The 23,213-nt window shown below is 34.5% G+C and overlaps 1 protein-coding gene across 2 annotated transcripts in view; it reads left to right on the forward strand.

Annotated features, from left to right (window-relative positions):
* Window positions 1-23,213, forward strand: part of Ssbp2 (single-stranded DNA binding protein 2) — a 247,274-nt gene that overhangs the window by 76,940 nt on the left and 147,121 nt on the right. For both annotated transcript variants that reach the window (XM_013015937.1, XM_013015936.1), the window contains exons 3-4: window positions 7,449-7,510; window positions 14,432-14,516. In XM_013015937.1, the coding sequence (XP_012871391.1) occupies window positions 7,449-7,510; window positions 14,432-14,516 (147 nt within the window). The remainder of the gene's footprint in view (window positions 1-7,448; window positions 7,511-14,431; window positions 14,517-23,213) is intronic.

Here is a 23,213-nt window from a genome sequence, read left to right on the forward strand (position 1 = left end):
TATTCGGACGAGTCTCCTGGGCTCTGTTAGCAAAATAGATGCTCTTCTTCCATCTATATTCTCATGGGATAGTTTGAGGCCATGAAATCCCTGTGAAATAGTAGCAGATACCTGGAGTTGGATTATTCTGCCTTGTTACAAGTGTGTTAGGGAGCCTAGAGTGGAGCTCTCAGAGCATGTCAGAAGCATGGGTCAGAAAGCACTCTTTCACTTTTGTAGCCCATATCTTGCTCATCATTGGACAAATATTGGCTGTTCTAGCTTGTTTATGGTGAGCTTTTCCATTTTCACTTGATCCTTCTCTTTAATGTTTCATCTGGAGAGTGAACGGTAAATTGGTCTGGTCACTAAATGAGGAAGCTCTAAACAGAGCTTCCTTTTGATTAGGATAAAGACCTGGATCCCATACACTGAGATGAGGCTGCCTGTGTCCTTTGGATAGGGATAAGGGCTGTGCTGTAGCTGTAGCATCCTTTGAATTGAGAAAAAAATTTATTTTTGAAATTCCTTTTATTTATTTATTTGTCCATGCTTGGTCCAAATCATGTGTAATAAATTGACATATAAGGTAGGTTTAACTGTATTTCACAAACAACTCAGAATATCTCTGAGTTTTGAAGATGACTGTGTTTCTCAGAACTGTTCTTCACTATTTAGATTCAAAATTTTGAATGGCACTGTAAAAATATATTCTTATTACCTAAACAATTGAGAGTGTTTAAGTTAATTGTATAGACTTTCCATAATGTAGATGAATAAGTTAAAGCTACTTAGTTTTACATAGACATACTTTAAAGCAAGGCATAGTGAAAGAAGTACAAGTATACCATTTGTATGGGAACCCATGATCATAAAACAGAAGAATGTATTTGTGTTGGTACATACTGATTAGTGTAATATATAGTACAAGTTTTAAAAGAATGTACTTTTTTGGCTAGTTGTTTCCTGGAATGGTATGTTAATGAGGAAAAGGGATTTTTATCCTTACTTGTAAGATTTTTACATGTTCTTCAAAATAAAAGTACAAAGACATATTATTTTGATAGTTACTTAAACATAATGAAAAATATATTTTCTTAAATTATCTGAATTTAGAGGTAGAAGCATGAAGGTTTGTGTTTATGAGAGGCCATTTCCGAGGACACTGTAGACTTAGTAATAATTGTAATAGCTTTCTATTTCCTTCTTCACATTTTAAGTTTCCATGAAACATAGCTGGTCTTTGCTGGTGTATACCTTTAGGCATCTATAATCTAGATGTCACTCATTGCTATAGTTTGCCTCAACATTCCTCCCTTTTCTACCTGAAGGACTTGGAACTCTATATTTTTAAGAAGGCTTTCTTAAGTCTTTCTCTCTCTAAGTGGGTAGTATATCCTGCAAGTGACTATAAAAAGACCTTTACATACTATGGTAGGAAATTTATACTTTATCTTCTTCATTAAAGGGGTCCTTGGAAATTTAAACAATTTACATTTAAAACAATTACATCATTAGATCTGTTACCTTGTGTCTGTATGACATTAGCTCTTAATTATGAACAATAAAAAGTTCAAATGTACTATTTTAGAGTTCTGCACCCCACTTAGCTTTCTCAAATCTTTATTTTATCTATAGCATGTGAAAAGTTTAAGGTTATCAATAAATAAATTTCCTAGCCAGGTTAGTTTTATTTAAATCCTCCCTCTAGGTTTTTATCTCACAGTTTACTGTTACACAAGGAGCTTAAAATTGGGAGACCTACTTATTTGAGTATAATGAGTATTGAGCAGTTTCTTCACTTTTGGAGGCAAAGGCAGGGGGCTTTTCTTCCTCCAGATTTTTCATCTCTGGCTATAATTTCCTACTGTCAGAACTTAACCACACTCAACTGACAAAGTATAGGAAATGTAATTTCCAAAATACTAACCCCAAATGGAGAAAGGATTATAGGAATGTGTATGGTAGCATTGAGAGATAATAGGTAAATTTTTAGTACCAGTATACCTTGCCAGAAGCGAATAAGGTTGAAAAGTTAAGTACTCATCGTGTTATTATTTTTCTTTGTGTGTACAAATGATTATACCCATTGTTTTGTGCTTTGTTGTTTGTTTCTCTTTTATTGGTTTGGAAATTATACTGATTTGTGAAATGTCATGATTTTCTTTTTATGATTGTAGAGTATTTCATTCTATTAAATGTGCCATATTTTACCAAGCCCCCTACTGGTAAACACCTAGATTGCTTTCTGTCTTGTAAAAGTAAGGAATGTGTTAATAAAATGGTCATGTGTGTGTGTGTGTGTGTGTGTCTGTTTGTATTTGTGTGTGTGTGTCTTTGTGGATGTGTACCTTAAGCTTCTGTCATCTGACAATATTTATAGGATATCTTCCTAAAAGAAATACTTTACTGGATTGTACATCATTTATAATAATGCCATAAATTAGCATGCTTTATCTCTGATTTATTTTGGTTCATGATTGAATGTTTAGTTGTGAGTTTATGGAGAAATGATGAAAGTGTTGGATCATGTGATAGATGCAGCACAATCATAGACAAGGCCCTCATGCAGAATATGGCACAAGAATAGGCCTTGAGATTTACATGAAAGTAATAGGCAAAGAGTATGTATCCAGTCAAGTGATGGAAAGACGAGTGGTGGATATTTAAACAAGAATAAACCTTTGGGCTGGGAAAAAACATGGGGACTGGGATATTGGTTAAAGGAAAACAGAATAAAGGGAGCAAACTTGTTGACATAGATTTCATTCAAAACCTAAACAAGCTTGAAGTACATAAAACTTTGTATAACAGAAAGTACTTATACCATTATTTAGAAACAAAACATTTGTTTCAAAAGTAACAGCTTACATTTAGGAGTATTTTCTAGCCATTTCTCAATTAGTAATTCATGTTAGTTTAAAAAATACATAATTGTTATAATTTTTAAATGAAACTTGTCCATTACCCTTTCCCAGAAAATAGTTGTAAATTTGGTGTGATTTCTTTAATATAAATACATCCAAATGTACACAGACATTTGTAGAATTTTTTTGCAAACAGTATTTTATACTGTACATATTGTTCTATAACCTTGCAACTTGAAAAATCAGTAAAAATGGTCCTTTCCATGTCTCATACTTTTTAATGCTTTGTAGCATAAAGGTATCAAAACTTATTTTTTTCGGTTTCCTCCATATCTTCCCTGATGCTTATTTCTTTTTTTTTTAACTGTGAAAATACCATACAGAGGGGTATATGTACTACTGATAAATGTTTCTCAGGTTGTTTCTAATTCCTATTTTTCTAATACTGTCTCAATGAATATGACTTAGTTTTATCATATGTCAGAGTTCTCTTTTGCCTTGTGTTAAGCACTGATTTATGCTTTCTGGTAAATAAGCAAGATTTGGAATAGTGGTTTATTCCAAGCTAGTGCTACCATTCACAATGGAAACGTGTGTATATGGAGAACCAGCTTTTCTTTGGAGCTAAGTGTTGTTCATTCAGAAACTGTAAAAGGATAGTTTCTGAGTTTAATATGATAAACCAAAGTTCTAGCTACTTCTGGCACAGACTTGTACTTTGAAATGACAAAGATGCACTCTACTCACTATGTAGTTAAAAAATGTGATGAGGCTGAAAACATTGATGTCTGTGAAATACTCTTAGTTCCTTTAAGGAATAATAAGATAATACTTTAAAAAATACACAGGGACTACCTTCAGGCTTCCTCTGATAAAAGACCATACCAAATATAAGCTATACAGCTAGTTTCTTAGGGTATTTCATCTCCTGAAATAGCTGATGATTGGTTGTAGAAATGCATTGAAAGGGACTGCTTAGTGACTGATGTGGTGCACTGGGGCTCATTAGACTCTAAGTCTGATCCTGCCTGTAACACACCCTGGCATTATAGCCTAGTTATGCTGCTTTAACTCCTCTACAAGTATTCTCACATTCTCTTTCTTTTAATTAAGAATAGTACTTATTTAGAAATATTGGCTTTATTTCATGGACATATTAGGTAAGCCAAGATAAGCTGAGATGAAATATAAGAACACTACTTTGAAAAATTTGCTGCAATATATAAACAGAATTTTTTCCCTGTGATAATAATCTGAATATTAATGTATCTGGGGTTCATGTCTGAGATCCAAATTTTCAAGAAGACATCAGACAATAGAAAGATAGTAAAGCAAACATTGGGAGACTAATGAGACAAAGGTTTTTAACTAAATTATAACTGTAGCAGGGCATCAGAGTTTTATTTCTCATAAGTATCATTAAATACTTTTCCTCATTTTTTGTGAATCAAGATGATGTATTATTGATCAACTAAATTTATTAGAGTAAAGGTGATTTACATGTTTGTTACCCTTTGTGGGACAAGTTATTTGTGTTACTACTTTGGAGTATTCAAATTAGGATCTAGCTACAGTTCTAAAATGTGTTATGATTTTTCTCCTCATATTTAGTTTCTGCCTCCAGTAGTACAGGGCTTTGAACTCAGGATACTGTGTTTCTAAGTACTATGTAACTAACTACTCAGACCTCCAATATCTAAATTTATTATATTTAGCGTCAACTTTGGATTTCCAGTGTCTAAATGCATCCTGATCAATGTCATTCCTTTTATCAGTCTCACTCATCCCTCCTGTATCCACCTCTTTCCTCACTCTTCTTAATTTTGTAGGATATACATTGAAATCTTGACTACCTTCTCCCTCTCTTCTCCTCTTCATTAGTCTACTCCTTTTCCCCTTGACCCCACCACATACTGTTCTTGTTCTGGATTCCTGATGTTTATTTTGTTGAACTTTGACTTTGTCTTTCTAAGGAATTAGTTGTTTGAGTTCTTCCTTGAATCTACCATATTTCAGTTAATACGTTTGTTTATGCTTACATACCACCAAACATTCACTTATAAGTTTATAAGCTAGGGGCTGGGAAGGTGGCTCAGTGGTAGAGTGCTTGCCTTGCATGCATGAGGCCCTGGGTTCCATTCCTCAGCACCACATAAGCAGAAAAGACCGGAAGTGGGGCTGAGGCTCAAGTGGTAGAGCGCTAGTCTACAGTTGAAGAGCTGAGGGACAGCGCCCAGGCCCAGAGCTCAGGCCCTCAACCGACCAAAAAAAAACAGTTTATAAGCTAAATCTACCCCCATATAAAAAGAAAAACATGCATCCTTTGTGTCCCTGTGCCTAACTTACTTCAGTTAATGTATTTTTTTCAAGTCTTTCCACTTCTTTACAAATAGTGGAATTTTATTCTTTCTAATTCATGATTAAAATATATACTATATTTTCTTGATCCATTAGTTCATTGAAGGGCATCTGAGCTGATTCCATACCTTGGTTATGGTGAATAATGCTGCAATAAATATGGTTGTACTGGTGGCTTTATTGTATCTTGGTTTGTAATCTTTTGGATAAAGGTGGAATTGCTGGATCATAGGGTAGTTCTATATTTAGTTTTTTGAGGAACCCCCAAACTGCTCTCCAGCAAGTTTTGAACAAGTTTAGATTCCCATCAACACTGTATTAAGATTCACTTTTGTTTTCATCTTACCCAACATCTGCTATCATTTCTTTTTATTGATTAATGGCCATTCTGACTGGGGTGAGATGGAATCTCAGTGCTGTTTTGATTTGCATTTCCTTTATGATCAGAGATGTGTAAAGCATTCCTTCATGTGTCATTTTTACTTTTTAAATTCTCTGTTTAATATTCTAGATATTAGGCCACTGTTTGATGTATGGTGGACAAAACTCTTCTCCCATTCTGTAGGCTGTCTTTTTAGGTTGTTGGCTATGTCCTTTGCTGTGTAGAAACTTTTTAGTTTGATGTAGTCCCATTCAATAAGTCTTTCGTTGATTTGCTGTGCTTCTGGATCTTTACTTGGAAAGGTTTTCCCTGTGCCAAAGAGTCCTACTGTTTCTTTCACTCCTTCCTGTAATAGTTTTGTGATTTCAGATCTTACAATGTTATTTGTGATCATAAATTTCTAAATAATTTTAAATAAATGAAAGCTTAATTCTGTTTAAATGATTAATGTTTACCCTTCTAATTTCTACTAGAAGCATAGGCAGTTCTTCCTTAGTTCTAATCTTGGTTTCTCTTTTTTTCCTAATTGTGTGAGTCTACCGAGGTATTTTATACTATTCTAGTAAGTTAAATTTTGTTTGCTATCTACATAAATATTTGAATATTTTAATATTGAATATCACTGGAATGTTATGTCAGTGGTGTTAGAATAAGTTCTTATATGTATGTTTTTCTGGATAATGGAAAAAATATTCATAGCAATTGTCATTTACCAGGCATTTGCTATATGTCAATCAGTCCATTTACCAGTTTAACTCCTCATGACAACCATTTGAAAAAGATAACTATTACTAGCCCATTTTGCAGATGAGGGAAACAAAGCACTGAAAACTTACATTTCCAAGTTCATATAGCAAGGTTTATGTACACATCTCATTCTGCTTGAAAGGAATACATCTTACATATTCTTACTGCATGAGAGCCTGTGGAGTCGTGCTGTAATCACAGTCGATACATTCTTATTAAACACATGTTAAGTATTTTCAATGGAGAAAATGTAACATAGGGGCATAAATGAACAAATGTTTAAAAACCAGAAAGATAACATAGAAATTATAAGGCTGTTTAAAACCAATATTTGTCATAAACAGTCACCAGGGCTGGTCACCAAAATAAAGAGCTGTGGTTATTTGAAAAAATTAAAAGTGAAAGGTCACGTAGCTGATCCTTAGATGTCTAGGGAGAGAAAGAGCTGTCTGGTTGTTGGTACCTCAAGAGGTCAGAGTAGCCTTGTGGAACTGAGCGTGAGACCTCTAAGGAGAGGTTTTGTTGGTGCGTCTGAAAGAGGACGCAGGGACTGGTTCTGGTTCTGGTTGTGTTGGAAACAGCTAAAGTGAAAAGAGCTGAAATCATCACTGGAATTAACTGCTGCTGTAGTTGCATCCATAGTAGGGATGCCTACTCCTTGTCCCCTGTTCTTATTTCCAGTCTCTTTCAAGAGGTCATTAGTTTATGGGACCTAATGGGGATTAATTTAATGAAGGACTGAGGGTAGTGTACAAATAGATTCTCAGTGTCAGCATCTCAAAGAGCATAGAGTCAGAGCTAGTACAGGATCTTAATAACTGGCACTGTAAGAAGCAATTCACAGAAAAATAATGGTTCCATCTTCTCTTATATACTAATGCTGCCTACAAATTGCTATGTGAAATGAGTACTTGGAGAATTGGAGTAAAGGATAATATGAAAATTATGAACTTAAAATTATTATGGTATTTTAAATAAAGCATTGCTTTCTAATTTGTGTGTGTGTGAGTGAGAGAGAGAGAAACAGAGAGAAAGAGGGAGAGAGAGAGAGAAGGGGAGAGAAGGGGAGAGAGTATCATTGGGAAAGTATTTAATACCTTTTTTATTCATTTTAGATAAGATGGGAAAAAAACATCACATTGGGGGAACCACCGGGATTCTTACATTCTTGGTGGTGGTAAGTATCTTTTATTCCATGTTTTATTTACATTAACAGTGTATTATGGTAGGCTTGTAATATACTTGTTTCTCTTTTCATTTTTCAAAATTGTTACCTGCAAGATAGCTTTGAGAAACAAAAACTCAGGTTATATTAACTTAAAGATATTTCCATTGAGTCAAGATGAAATTAAAGATAGTGTATGGAATCTCCAACTAAAGTATGGTTTTTGCATAAGTTTGTTAAAGCTGGTTTAAGAAAATACCATAGAATGGTTAGTTTAAGCTTAATGGAAACTTATCTTCTCACAGTCCTATAGGTGACAAGTTTAAGACCAAATGCCAGAATGGCTGATTTTTTAAAAATTTAATTTTATTGTCAAGGTATGTACAGAGGGGCTAAGTTACAAAGGTAATGAGTACATTTCTTGTTCCCCTGCCCTGCCTCCTCCCCCGCCCCCCACTCGGTTATAAAGTTCATTTCCAACATACTCTCTTGCGAGTATTACTGTTGCTTTTGGTTCACCTTTTGTTATTTGTTTCACCAGAATGGCTGATTTCTGATGAGGGCTGTCTTGTTGGCTTTGAGACAGCTAACTTTTTGCTGTATTCTTACATAAATTATACTCAGAAGTGACTGAATATAGTATGTAGGAAAAAAGCAAGGTCTCTATTATTATTATTACTATTAATTTTATTTCCTTCTCCTCATATTGCTAGGCTACTACATAGATCTATTCATAAGCTTTGGTATGCAAGCTCTCCAGTTTCTTTGATGAGACTGAGAGTGAGAAATAATGATTTGATTTGACATCTGCTATACTAGGCCAGTTTTACCCCAAATAACAGTCACTTATCAAACACACAAAAGATCTGAGAACAAGAGAAGAGTAAGTTACAAATAAAATACAAAAATGAGTTTATCTTTACCTTTTCAAAATGGAAAAGCATATTTTTGATAAAGAGTTCTCTGATACAGTGGTCAGAAGGTAATTGAGTAATTGAAATACATTTTTAGCAGGTTTTTAAATTTTTTTTTAAATTTTATTATTTTTTCGGTTGTGGGGCCTGAACTCTGGGCCCGGGCACTGTCCCTCAGCTCTTCAGCTCAAGGCAAGCGCTCTACCACTTGAGCCACAGCACCATTTCTGGCCTTTTCTGCTTATGTGGTGCTGAGGAAACCCAGGGCCTCATGCATGCAAGGCAAGCACTCTACCACTGAGCTACCTTGAAAAAGTACCTTTCATACCTTTGTGTTTTTATCATGTTGTGGGTGGTACATATTTATCATGTTGTGGGTGGTACATATTTCTCATGAGTCTTTGCATAAATTTCTTTTTGTAAATCTGTAAAATCTATTTATTACATTCTATCAACAAATATTTATTGAATGCCTTTCATGTGCCAGATACTATGGAGTCCATGAACAAAACAATTGTAAATTCCTACATTTTTATTTTATTGCTAGTGACAGTCTACTGGGAAAAGCAAAAAGATCAAGATGGAGTGAGAAATAAGTACTGCATGGAGGACATGCAGAGTACTCTGTAGACACATACCAAATACATTTCACCCTAGAGCAGCTGTTACATAACTAAATTAAGTATGTATGAGCTAACCAGAGAGACATGGGGAGATAGAGAAGGGAGTGTTCTGAAGAGAGTGTATTACTTGTAAGGACCAGAGATGAGGGACAAAGAGAGTATAATATGTGGGAAGAGTAGAAAGAGTAAGGCTGGATTAGCAGACTGAGTTTGCATTGAGTTATAAAGATGATACTACACAAGTAGGTTTTAAAGTAGGTGACTAATCTCATCCTAACAATATTAGTCTAGTTCTATTGAGTAGGTGGTAAAAGAACAGGAATAAGTTCAAAAGCTGAGCAGTACTTGGGAAGCTATTGCAATGAGTAAAGAGTGATTGCTTGAACCTAGTGTATCAGGTGGGAGGGAACGAAGTGGAAGAATGTGGGAGATATAAGTCTTGAAGTATCATTAGCAGGATTTGGTGAAAAGTGAAGCTTCTTAGGTATGCTGAAATGGAAATACATGCTACCCAAGTCAGGTTCTTGAGCAAGCAGCTGGCTTTATGGTTTTGATGTTCAATAGAGAGGAGGATGAGTGAATGTTATTGTCTGTTTGTGAAGAGACAAATGAGTATTATGCAAAACCCTTGTATCATTAACATTTAAAGATGTTGAGGACTCTACAAAAAGATAAGAAAGCATAGCTAAAGATGGGAAAGTAGAGCCTCAGAGAAAGCAAAGGGGAAAGTTTTGAGCAGAAAGAGGATTTGCCAGTGCCAAATATGGTGGAAAGGTAAAGTAACAGGATGAACATGCCCTTTCAGAATATAATGAAAAGACTTATATGCAGGTGAGAAATGAGCCAGGAAATGAGACTTGTAGATCCAGAAGTGACTGAGAATTTGGGAAGTAGGAAATGGTGAATATGGTAAGTTCGCTCAAAAGTTTAACTGTGATGAGGAGTAAAAGTATCAAATCCAGAGACATACCGTAGATTTGAAAGAGAAGTTTTTCATTTTAGGTGGGAGATAAATTACTGTGTTTAATTTTTGCAAGGAGGAGGCAGTAGAGAGAGAGAGGCTTAAGATACAGGAGAGAAGGGATAACTAGTGATGTAAGCCACCAGGGAGATGAGGGAGAAAGATCATCTAATGCACAAGTTAGGAATTGTAAGGAAGAAGAGAGTAAGAGAAGATATAGGGATACTCTTGTAGGTTTGATGGCAAGAAATTCAGTTCTTATTCAGAGATTTTTTTCAAAGTAGGATAGAACGATCTCTGATAAGAGAACTCATGGAGGTGGTGTTAACTAACTTTCAGGAGTAAAAAATTGTTTAAAAAATATCTGAACTATTTACATATAGACCCCGAGAGAGAACTAAGTAAGAACATACCAAAAGTTGCTAGTGTTTAATGCCTATCAATACATTGTGTATATCAATTCATTGCGGCACCAGTATGCCCAGATGTGTGTTTTTGGTAGCAGTAATTGGTAGAAGAGGTATTTGCAAGTCTTGTTTTCTTTTGTTTTGTGTTTCTTTAGTAGAAGAATTTCCTACTTAGTGCCTTATGCACTCAGTTCTCAGCATCTTTCTTAAAAGGAGAAAACAAATCTCTCCCAAAGTGCCTTATGTATGGTTTCTCTGTACATAATTCAATACCACCTTTTTAATCTCTCCTGAAAGCATGCCTTTCTAGAAGTCCTATGATGAATGAAACCACACTTGGTCAGTTGTGGTTGTGGGTTTCCTCTGTTTGTCTCGCATACATATATGGCAGGAACAGGTGCAGTCTTTGGGTATTGTTCCTGTATTTGGAGCAACGGTTTGTTATAATTATGAACCATCATTCTGCTGTTTGCCTGAGGTTTAAGACTGATCTCTTGTATAATGTTACCAAGTAAAAATACCATTATATATCTAGATATTACATTTGTAATATCTAGATTTAGAATGTAAATCCTTAACTACTTTCTGAATGTCATTGAGTCTCTTCTTATGTTAAAATCTTTACAATGATGTCCACCATGTGACATAAGGAATCATTGAAAATATATGTTCACATGGGATCAATGGGTTAACAGTAAAGATTTAAAGATTTTTTTCATTATAGCACTAATTTTAGATTGTGTACCTGTTTCTCTTTAACTACATTTCTCATGAACTTAACCTATTTCTGTATTATCATGGTTGAGAACAAGTTACTGCCTGCTTTGGTCTTTGGCTTCTTCTAGAGTTTCAACTTTTTTGCTTTATTTTGTTTTCAGCTGGTTTGTTATTGATTTTAAGTCTGCCACTGGTTTTTTTTTTTTTTTTTTTTTAGTTTTCTACTCACACTTCGATTCAAAGGATCCCTTTTTCATGATATTGATCTTGTAAAGTTTGGCATTAGCTAGTAAATTTTAAATAATTGGCGCATTAATAATTTCCTGCCATATCTAGTTTAAATTCAGCATACACAGAATATAGAGGAGTATCATTTTTAATGTTTTTAGTTATTTCACCTAAAACTATTAATGTACTCTTTGAGGTGCCCACTTCCTCTATATAAATCAATTGCTCTTAACAGTTTTGAAGTCATGAAGTCTCTGAGAATTGAAAGTTACATATCCTCTTCCAGAGGAATACCCTGAGTCTAAGCTTTTCTGCTCATTGTATACAGTGAAGCCACTACCATGGGCTTTAAATCCAACAAATATGTGACCTTTTTAATCCTTAATTTTTTTGATCTGGGCTTTATAATCTGTGTTTTATGTTAAGAATTCAGGACTATAATTAAAATTGCCTTCTTACAATGACCAGGAGAGCTGTGGCTGCTACCGAGGTCAAATGATTGGCATAGCAAATATTGTCAACAATATTTTCTTGCTTATATGGTAAAAGTAGGTTTGTTGATGGTCCAGTTATGACTTTATGACCTCTGACTTCTATTTTTATAGAATATTTGAAAATGGATTTCTCCTGTCGTATAAACCTCTTTCACAAATATTTACAAAGTGTAAAAAGCTATGTTACCATAAAGGAAATCAATAATAGGAGAGATAAACCAGTAAAAAGAAGTAGGGATTAGAGGAATTGAGAAGTTTAGTCATCATCAGCATCTCAAGTTGTGTAGAATCTCAGTCTGTAAATGTCTACATGTTTTCACTCTTGGTGCTCTTGTGAATGAAGAAACAAGTTGAGTGAGTTGGCAATCAGAATACCTTATTAAAGTAGATTAATAAATCTCTTCAACAAAGGATAAATCAAGTATTGCTATGAGAGCTACCTACTACAAAGCCCAATTCTTCCTTTAAGAAATGAATTCATATTTTTAATCACCATATTGACATAATTTGTGCCATCAGCATTTATCCATAGTAATTGTGGAAATTTAATAACTTAAGCAATATAACTTATGTATTTAGGCATTTTAAACAAATGAAAGAATGCATTAAAGGAAATTATTGTAATACTCAGTCTCTCGTGTTTTTCATTTCTGAGGGTAATCTTATTTTATTGAATTAATTGTGAATTTAATTTATGTTGTAAGACCTGTAGAATTTTTTTTCTAGCTGAGGAAAAGTCCAGACAAAGTGAATTATCTAGGTTAAAAGCATATATATATATATATATATATATATATATATATATATGTGTGTGTGTGTGTGTGTGTGCTTATACACACACATATGTTTACTATATATCTATATATACTATATACTATATTACTATATATACTATATACACACATATGTTTACTATATATATATATGTATATATGTGTGTGCTTATACACACACATATGTTTACTATATATCCATGCTTATAATGTGATCAACATTGTACTTGTGTTAGATAATCTTCTAAAATAATCTCATTACATGAGGAGGAAATGGTGTTTCTGATACATTTAAACAATTTGGTCAAGGTATTTAGCAGAGCTGGCTTATTCTCAGACATTTCCAACTCTAACGCCTATATCCTTGGCCACTTTGTTTAGTCTACCTTTTACTTCTATGTTGCGAATATGGTATAAAAGTAATTTATCATTATTTATTTAATTCCATATATATTTTTATTGTAAAAATACTGTACAGAGGGGTTACAGTTATATTAGTAGGGTAATGAGTACATTTCCTATGGAGCATTGTTACCTCCTCCTTTGTTTTTCTCTTACCATCCCTTCCTTCCATATCTCCCCAACTCTTCCCTCCCCACCCCCCAAAATTGTAAAGTTCATTTTCAACATAGTGTCTTATACATCTCATTGTTACAATGGATCATTGCCTTTATAATCAGTTCTTTCAGACATTTGCTTTTCTGTTTTTTCAAACTAACAATTCATTCTTATTATTATTTCAATAAAGGGAAAAATAGTCAGAACCTTATGATTTTTAAGAATCATGTTTTAAAACCAGATATTAAAAACTGAGTTAAATGGATATTTTCCAACTCACTAACTTATTTTGCTAATTAATTGCAAGAAAAAAACAATGGAGAGTTTAAGAATCTTCTTGTTTGTTTGACTAATATAATTCTTTTGTGCCAGTATTGGGACTTGAACTCAAGACCTTACCCTTTTACTCAGCTCTTCCCATTATGACTGGTGGTCTACTGCTTGAGCCATATAGCCAGTCCAGTTATTTTTTTTGTTGTTTTTGGACATTTTGGAATTAGAATCTCCAAGATTTTCTGCCTGGACAGGCTTTAAACCTCAACCCTCAGATCTTAGTCTCCTGAATAGTTAGGATTATGGGTACGAGCCAATGTCACCTGGCTTCCCAATGTAATTTAATGGTTGTAAGTGGAATAACAAAACTTTCTTCAAGGTAGCCAAGGATGGCTCATACCGGTAGTAGCTAGCACTACTAGCACTAGCTACTTAGGAGGCTGAGACCTGCAGAATCAAAGCTCTGGAGCCAGCTTGGACAGAAAAGTTGGTCAGATCCTTATCTCCAATTAACCCAGAAATACAGATGGCAGGTGTGGATCGCTGGTGTGTACCAGTGGTGAGCAAAAAAGTTGAGCAAAATCATGAAGCCTTTAGTTAAGCCATGGTACTAACACAAATACACACACACAAATACACACACACACACACACCTATCTTGAATAATTAATGAGCCATATTATACCTTAATATTTGAAGTAGGATATTATTTACATAGATAACTGGGAAAGTACTATAATTATATACAAAATTACTATTATAGACTACCTTATCTTTTAGGAAAATACTGTTTCTGAAAGATGTCTCATCACTACCATATTATTGCATAAAGAGCCCCAACTAAATTTAAATTTCTCAAAAAAAGTACCTGTATTGAAGAAAAGAAAAGTTTATGTAAAAATAATATATGTTTTATACTTTAAGATTGTGATTTATCATATTGGTGTTATGTGATTTTCTTAATGTTACCATAATTACTTTTCAGTGTATTTTGGGATCTCTACTGTGCAGCTCCAGAGAGACGGGAAACATGTGAACACTCAAGCGAAGCAAAAGCCTTCCATGATTATGTAAGTGAACATACACTTTCCTAAAGTTCTGTTGTTAAAGTTTTTATAAGCCACTGTTCTTAAAAATTTTATTGGGTCATTTTTTTGTTTGCTTTTGTACTCAAGAAATGGTTTTTCTTTTCTTGAAAAATAATCTTATTATATAAAAGTGCAAGACAATGGGGTGTTGAGGCTTAGTGAAGCTTTAAAAATTCTAGGCAAACTTCAAGCTCCGAAAGGCATTTCTTATCATTATGTCTGATTTAGGCAATTTCAGATTTATAAAAATTATATAGTAACTTTTAATTCTCCAAGGAGATTCATTGTAAGATTTCTGTGTATTATAAGCTCCTCCTTTGCATATGAGATTTAAAAAGTTGGAAATATTCTGGTCTTCTTACAACTTTTGATTATCTGTTATAAGACTGAATACCCACACCACTGAATTATCAAAAATTATGGATTAAAATGACATATTAGATAAGAGGGCAGAAGATTTTAGTCAAAAACAAATGTGGTGTGGAAAAAAACATTGTTTAAGGAAAGGCAGTAAATTGTCCTTGGCTTGAGCATATTTTGGCAAAACTGAAAATCTGGTTTTAGAAAGTGATTATATGAGTTAGTAGAATTGTACTTTAAAAAGAACAAGAAAAAGTTTTCTAAAAATGAGGAACTAGTATTATGAAAAGGTGGGAATTGCTATGGTTTTAGAGCATAAGAGAAGCACAGATTGAATTTGGGATGGTGAAAATCCACTTTTTTTTTTCCTAAAAGTAGAATTGAGGCCAGCACCTATGAAAGTATCTGTTAGCAAGTACCTAAAACCAATTCAGAGGGATACTTGTCTGGTTAGTATGGGAAGGAATAATTCTGTCTAAAAATCCTTAAAAATCGGAATCAAGCTTTAAAAGAAAAAAAACATCTTGTTCTTCTAAAGAAATTAATTCAGTATGAGATTTTTAAACTTGCATTATATATATATTTTTATTGTGAAAATATTGTACAGAGGGGTTACAATTACATGGGCAAGATAATGAGTACATTTCTTATCAAGCATTGTGGCCTCCTCCTTTGTTTTCCCTTCCCATCCCTTCCCATCCTCCCCCTGCCCCCCACCCAATTCTCCCCACTTCCCCTCTCCCCCCCACCAAAGTTGTAAAGTTCGTTTTTGACATAATGACTTGTACATCTCATTGTTGCAATGGGTCTACCTGTATCCCTATTTAAATGATTTGTATGAGATTTAAGAGTAAGATTGGATGGAATTGTAACTCCCAAAGTAGCATGAGGAAGAAGATGGTGCTTAGAATTGAGTTGGGAGAGAACTCTATCAGAGATGCTCTTGGCTTCCTATTGTAACCAAAGTAGATTAGTTTCTGTTCTCCCTGAATTTCTCTTTCTAATGAACTACTACCATAATGTAACCAGTATTATGGCTTAGATGTGTTCTGAGAGTGTACCCTAAAGGTATTCTATAAAGTAGGTCTGCAGTGTGGCAGCAATGAGGTAATGGTAACTTTGTAAGGTACTTTGGACATGAGGACACTGCCATCAGAGGGGATTAATGTAGTTCTCACAGGGTCCCTTCCTGTTTTTTATGAGTAGGTTGTTAGGAAGGGAGGGAACCTGAATGTCTTCTTGTCTTCTGGCTTCCTGTTCTGTCATGAGCTCTTCTGCACATTCTCCCACCATGTGACACAGTCTACCAAGAGTACTCATCAGAGATGAACCAGTAGAGCTGCCTAATCCTGAACTTTAGCCCCTTAAACCCTGAACTGAATCTCTCTTTTCTTTGTACATTAGTTTCAAGTATTTTATTATAGAAACAGAAAGTTCATGTAATAAACAAGTTACCCATACCATAGATGAATCTTTTTAACCCACTTATTTTGTTCTCCTTTACCTCCATCTGGTTATAAAAACCTGTTTTTCTCACTAATCATACTTCAGATCCTTAGGCAAGTGTTCATGTATCTAAAACACTAAAATAGCTGTTTCTACATCTGACTGCTTCCCCAATCTAGAGTTCTCTCTCAGGGGTTCTCGGTAGAGTGAATCAGTAAACAATGGAAAAATTTTTCCACAACAATTGAAAATCCATAAATTAAAAAGTTCAGACAATAAATCCGGTATCTAGAGAAGTTGAAGACATATCTTTGATTAAATATTGAGTGTGTGTTAACCAGGAAAACTCAGATTTTTCATGGTCTCACATAGTTTTACCTGTTCTGGATAAAGCCTTTGCAGTGCTAAGTCACTGGGCATATTGGAAACAGAAAATTATATTTTCAGATAATAAATCTAAGGACATGATAGAACAGAAACTGAAGAAAGGGCTCAAGGCCTAAACTATTCCAATATTTTTGGCATTGAGGAAAGCCCTAAATTAGTGTGGTAGCAAATGAAATTGTAAATAATGTCAAGGGGGCAAAAAGATAGTGTGGTAAGGATTTAGGTAGACAATTAAAAAATTATTGATAGTTAACATAGCTAATGAACAGAAACTTGGGAGGACTCATCTTAAGCTGTAAGAATAGGCTAAACAAGTGAGAGAATAAAGGTAAAATAAGAATTGAAGTCTAGGAAGAAAAACTTGGCCCAAAATGGGTTGATAGGGAAAAGGAATAGCATTATGATGGGTGAGAGAATACAATTTAGAGAGAAATACTTAGACTAACTAGACTAACTTAGATAGCACAGCTGATATGTTCTATAACTGGTATGTTCTATAGTAATTGCTCAGATCTTTCTCTTATTTCAGGATGCCTCCAACTTGAACAATACACCTCAGGGCAACTAATGAAATTTGTTTGGTGTTAACACACTGTCTTGATTCACACTTTCCTAAGATTCAAAAGCTCTTGGTGCTTGTTGAAGCAAGACTTGAGGTTCAAACTATGTGAATGGCTGAATGACTTTTATAGGCCACAATTTCATTTTAGAAAACAGTCATGTATTGCGTGGGGTGGGGAATAATTTCAAATTTAGTAGGAAAACTACATGGTCCCAAATGATCTGTGACTGGCTTCTTTTAGAAGTTTTGAAACTTGAATTAACTGGTAGGGACATTTCTCAACATAATAGCACTTTTTCTTGTTATTTTCTTTTCAGAAGCATGTATTAAGTGTTTCTTGACATGCTGTAATTATTTTGCAGTATTCCTTGCCTTTTATTTGCTGGTACATAAAATAATTTTAGATCAGTGTCATGGCTCAGTATGCAGATTAGCGACAGAGTACTGACCTAGCTTGTGCAAGGCCCTAGGTTTGACATGCACCCCAGAAAAAATGATCAGTGACATCTTATATTTGGTGAGATATGATTGTCATAGATATGAATTCTTGTATGGACTTTGAATACAGTGGTAAGTTGTACTTCTGAAATAGTGTTCTTATCTGTTGTAATTCTGGCAATGTCAACAGTAGAATGGTGATATATGATGTTTCTTTCCTCACATGTGATTAGGTTGGTGGCACTAAGCTATTTCAAAGACTATTCAGACCTTAATTTGAATATACTTATTAATTTTCAACCTGATAGTATAATACTGTAGAAGCCATAGAACTATCTTGTAAAATTTAAATACTACAAACACAGTAAGTCTCAGATAAGTTTTAATCATCATTAAAAAAAAAGGATCCAGTAAGCCAGGCATTAGTGGCCCATGACTGTAATCCTAGCTACTAAGGAGGCTGAGATCTGAGGATTGCAGTTTGAAGCCAGCCCAGGAAGGAAAGTCCATGAAGCCCTTGTCTCCAATAAAAATTACTCAGAAAAAGCCAGAAGTGGCACTGTCACTAAAGTGGTAAAGCACTGGCCTTGAGTAAAAGAAGCTCAGGAACAGTGCTTGGACCCTGAGTTCAAGCCCCAGGACCAGAAAAAAAAGAAAGAAGGAAAGAAAGAAAGAAGAAAGAAAGAAAAGAATAAAGGATCAAATAACAATTGTCACAATTTTTAGACCTTTAACATTATTAATGAATGATTTCAGTACCTGTCTTTACTTTAGAATAGTTCCCAATAGTTTGAGAGCCAAGATGGCTCTGAAGGGAATTATTAAAGTATGCTATGCCATGAAAATGTGACTATAATGGGATGTAAATGACACCAGTGGCCAAATTCTAGAGTTGGGAAAATCCTGTTGGGATTGTTGCTGGGTACCACTGGCAGATGACCCCAGAGTATTCTCAACTGTAGTCAGCCTTTACTCCGACATAATGGTGAGGCAAGAGGTTTGGCAACATGTGTCTGGATAAGGTGCTACACTGGTTCCCTGGCTCTGTTGTGTTGTTTCCTTTTTCTATCCTACCCATGTCATAACCTTGCCATTCTTCTATGAAGAGCTGAAGTCTAATTTCTCATCCCTGATATCTATACCATCTTTAATGATTTGCTAGTAATCAATAGAATATGACACCGTGAGATTAGAGTTGTATAATTTACATCAGAAGCCTTGAAACTTTTGCCTTGGTCTCATGGAATACTTGTCTGGCTTTTTTTTTTACAAGCTACCTCTCAAAACCCAGTCCACCAAGCCTGGTTCTAAGGCAGAAGTTTCAGTCTTCAGTGCCTGAGCTGAGTTTTTCAGAAACCCAGAACCAGGCACAAACATTTGAGTGAAGCCATTAAATGTCTACATAACTTTGGTCTAGACATTGTAGAATTTGTGAAAAGAGCCAGGATTTACTGTCCAAAGTATTGAAGAACAGAAGACATGAGCATAATAAAGGATTGTTATTTTTTCTGCTATTCTGCTTAATGTTGTTTGTTATGTAGCAAGAAATAATCAGAATAGAATTTAATATTGGAAATGGAATGGTGCTTTAATAAAACCTAAAGTATATAGGTCTAATGGATGGATAGAGAAGACTACTCATAGAAACTAGAGAGGGGACTCATGATGTTGGTGATAGCTTAACAGAAAATGATAACCATGTTATTTGAAACCAGAAATAACAAAATTTTATGTTATCTAGTGGCAGAAAGTTTGGCAAAATTTTCATCTAAGGTAACATGGGAAGTAGAAAATGAATCAATGGATCATTAATGAGATGCTGACCTGGAATAAAGAAATATCCAGAAAGAATCTCTGAAAGTGTCACTTGTTTCCTTTAACTACCTCTCATGAAATATGCCTGGAGAAAAATAAGCTAAAAAAGAATTCTTGTTTTCAAATTTAGCTAGTTCTCTTTTCACCTATATACAATGAATATTATGACTGTTTGCCCACCATTCCTCTTTATTCATCCACCTTCCTCCCCTTCATTTGACAACCCCCACAACACAGATGTTCTGGCTCCTGGTCGTTGGTTTGTTAAACTGTACATTATTGAACGGAATTATATATCTCTAAGACTCTTTAGGACTTTGTCCCATAGCAGCTTCACAAGGAGCCCCAGGTAAAGAAGAATTTATTTCAATAGCCTATTGCTGGTGGCTCAGGCCTGTTATCCTACCGACTCAGGAGATAAGACTATAGTTTGAAGCCAGGCCTGGCAGGAAAAGCTGTGAGACTCTTGTCTCCAATTACCCATCCAAAAAAATTTGAAAGTTTAGTTGTTGCTCAGTGGTAGAATGCTAGCCTTGAGATAGCACCTCAGCTCTGAGTCAAGCCTCATGACTGGCATAGAAGAAAAAAAAAGCCTGTGTCTCTGGCTTATAAATTTATACATTGATACATAGAAATTTGTTAAAGTTTTATTTTAAAGAAATATATCAGCCTAGGCTAAGAGAGACTGAAAAGGGACCATGACCAAACAAAATTACTTTTGGATCCTTGAATTTCCATAAGCAGGAAATAAGCTGAGATAAGTCCTCAGTTGAGACAGGAGCTTTTTTTTCTTCTTTTTAATGGAAAAGGAAGTATGACTCAGATGGTAGACCATGAAGCTATAGAACATGGCCTGGAACACAGAAAAGTACTCCCACTGAGTAATTCTGGACTCTGATCAAGGTACTAACTACAATGTGCCCTGCCAGAGATTCCAGATTTATTTGGACCAATGACATTACATTCTTTATCCGTTACTCTTTCCTACCCTCCTTTGATTGGCAGTATTTGTTGTGGTTTTCATATACTTGAGTAATTTTGGTATTTTTGTTGAAGGGAGATAACTTGTCTATTTAGTGTACAAGTTTTAGCTTGAGAGGAATGGTACTCAAATACACTGCTCAAGGGCATCATTTTCATCTCAGCCCATATTTAGATGAAGACAATCTGGATTTTGAACTGTGAAGAGACTTGTGGTTATGGGGAAAGGGATGAATGTATTTTGTATTTGGATGGGTATGAATTATGACCACAGGGCAGAATGTACCTGATTGGTTTTTTAATTAAAACTTAATTTTGAGAAAATTATAGGTTCACATACATAGCTAGAATAATACATGGAGATCCCATGTACTCTTTACCATATTTCCTTCCATTGTAACATTTTTACAAAATTCTGTTACTAATATTTATACTAAGACTTTACTATAGTTTACTGATTACATTCAGATATTTCCAGTTTTATTTGTACTTGTATATGTGTATGTCTTCATTTAGTTTCTATAATTTTTAAAATATTATGTGTAGGCTTACTACCAAAGGATTTGTAAGGATTGCTCCTTTTGCTTTGTTATGTCCAGACACCTCCATGACCTGTTCCTAACCCTTATAGAATTGATTTTTACTATGGCATTAGCTCCATTATAAACAAAGATACACTGATGAAAATAAATATACATTATGTATAATATTGTTTCATTAAATTGGATCATGCAAATCATCACAAAGGCCTTCAGTTAGAGATATATAATGATGACATTTCACATTCAAAATTTAGCTGTTAAAATAAACAACTATTGTATTGGTAAAGAATGTTTTAATTTAGCTTACTGTATTTTACTGTTGTCCAGGAAGGGTTTAATAAAGCACTAACATAAGCATTTCATCTGTTTGTGATCAATTGTTTACATAGATTGGATAATAGTGCCATGTTCTTCCTTTTGTATTAAATTAAAAAACACATCCCCAAATGATGAAATGTTTTATTCTGTATTCTTCAGCATGATCACTTAGATGTAACCAAGTATGCAAAATTAGAAGGAAAGCATTCCGGAAGAATTGTTTTTCTGTGCTACTTTCACTTTGCTGTTTTGTTGCTGTAGCAAGAAAAAAACGGGCAAAATAATTTGTAAAGAATTTAGTGGTTTTCCTTTAAATGGTTTTTATTTTAAAAGTTTGATTACCATATTATTTCTGGCTTCTCTTTTCCTTTTCCTGTTTTTCTTGTGTATGCAGCTGTTCCTTACAATTTTTTTCCTGTAATTCTGAGATATTTATCACAATGCCAGAATTATCATGGAACATGGGTATGAATTTTATTTTCTAACTAGAGCCTTTAGCTTTGTAGTATTTCATTATTTGTGATCCACAGAAATATTAAAAAAATTAGTATCCTTTGTGGTTTATTTCAAGCATTTGATCTATATCTTCTGTTATTTTTAGTATGAATGTTAGGACACCTCACTCCCTCCTTCTTAAAAATTTCAAATTTTCTTTAATTAAAAATACATTTATTGACTTTGCCAGACACAAGTCTGTGTACTAAAGAGATTAGAAATAAAACAGAAACACAGCCATTAAGTAATTTCCATCTAATGGAGAAGACAAGCCAATAGATGATCACAAGAAAACATAGTCTGAAAGGAAAATAAATGCAATGTATTATGTCAACAGTGGAGGCTGTGCTTTAAAGTCAGCCTGCAGAGTTAAGGGAAGGCTTTGAGTAGCTTGAGAGTTTAGTATTTATTAAGCTTCATGAGTGTGGAAACATTGAGGCTATATTTCCTTTGTGTCTCTACTACTTAATATGTCCAGAATATAGTGGCCACTTAACTTTTGAAGAAGGTTTTTGGAATCAGTTGAGTAAGTAACTGAAAGAACATTGTTCTGGAGGGATTTATATATACTCAGTCACATAAGCTTGGGAAATTGTACTTTAATGCTAGAGGTCCTCAGATTTTACCAAAGACAATCAGTCATTCGTCTGATTTCTACATCAATGGACTGTGAATGCCTTTTTCTAAGCCTATTACTGCACAAATCTCTGTAAGTCTTCCTTCCCATCCCCACCCCACCCCACCAAAGTTGTAAAGTTTGTTTTTCAACAAACCATCTTGTACATTTCATTGTTGGAATGGGTATACCTGTATCCCTATTTAAACAATTAGTTTTTTTCCCTTCCCCTCCCCAAATTATACCAACATCAAATAAGGTGAAAACGGGTTATACTGTGGAGGAGGGACATACAAAGCGGGCTGGGCACCAGTAGCACACACTTAATAATCCTAAATCCTGAGAAGCTGAGAGAAGTATCATAGTTCTAGGTCAGCCTAGGCAGAAAAAGTTTGAGACTTCCTCTTGAATAAACAAATGACCATAACCAGAATTAAGGAGAAAAAGGACAATGTCACTATTTTCCTTAAGACAAATATGGTAACCATGTGTGTCAGAAATCTTCCAGGACCTCCTTCAGATCCAATGATTCACCAGAAGGACTCAGAACTTAGCAGCATATGATACTCGACTATCTAATTCATGGCAGCAATAGCTTATAAAAGCAAATAAATAAATAAATAAAGATGAGGATAAAGGACGAAGAAAGGAAAGAAGGAAAAAGGGAAGGAGAAAGGAAAGGAAAGAGGAGTGAGGAAGGTTAAGTCAGAAGGAAAAGG

The sequence above is a fragment of the Dipodomys ordii genome, unplaced genomic scaffold, assembly GCF_000151885.1.
Source record: "Dipodomys ordii isolate 6190 unplaced genomic scaffold, Dord_2.0 Scaffold28, whole genome shotgun sequence".
In the NCBI taxonomy this organism is placed as follows: domain Eukaryota; kingdom Metazoa; phylum Chordata; class Mammalia; order Rodentia; family Heteromyidae; genus Dipodomys; species Dipodomys ordii.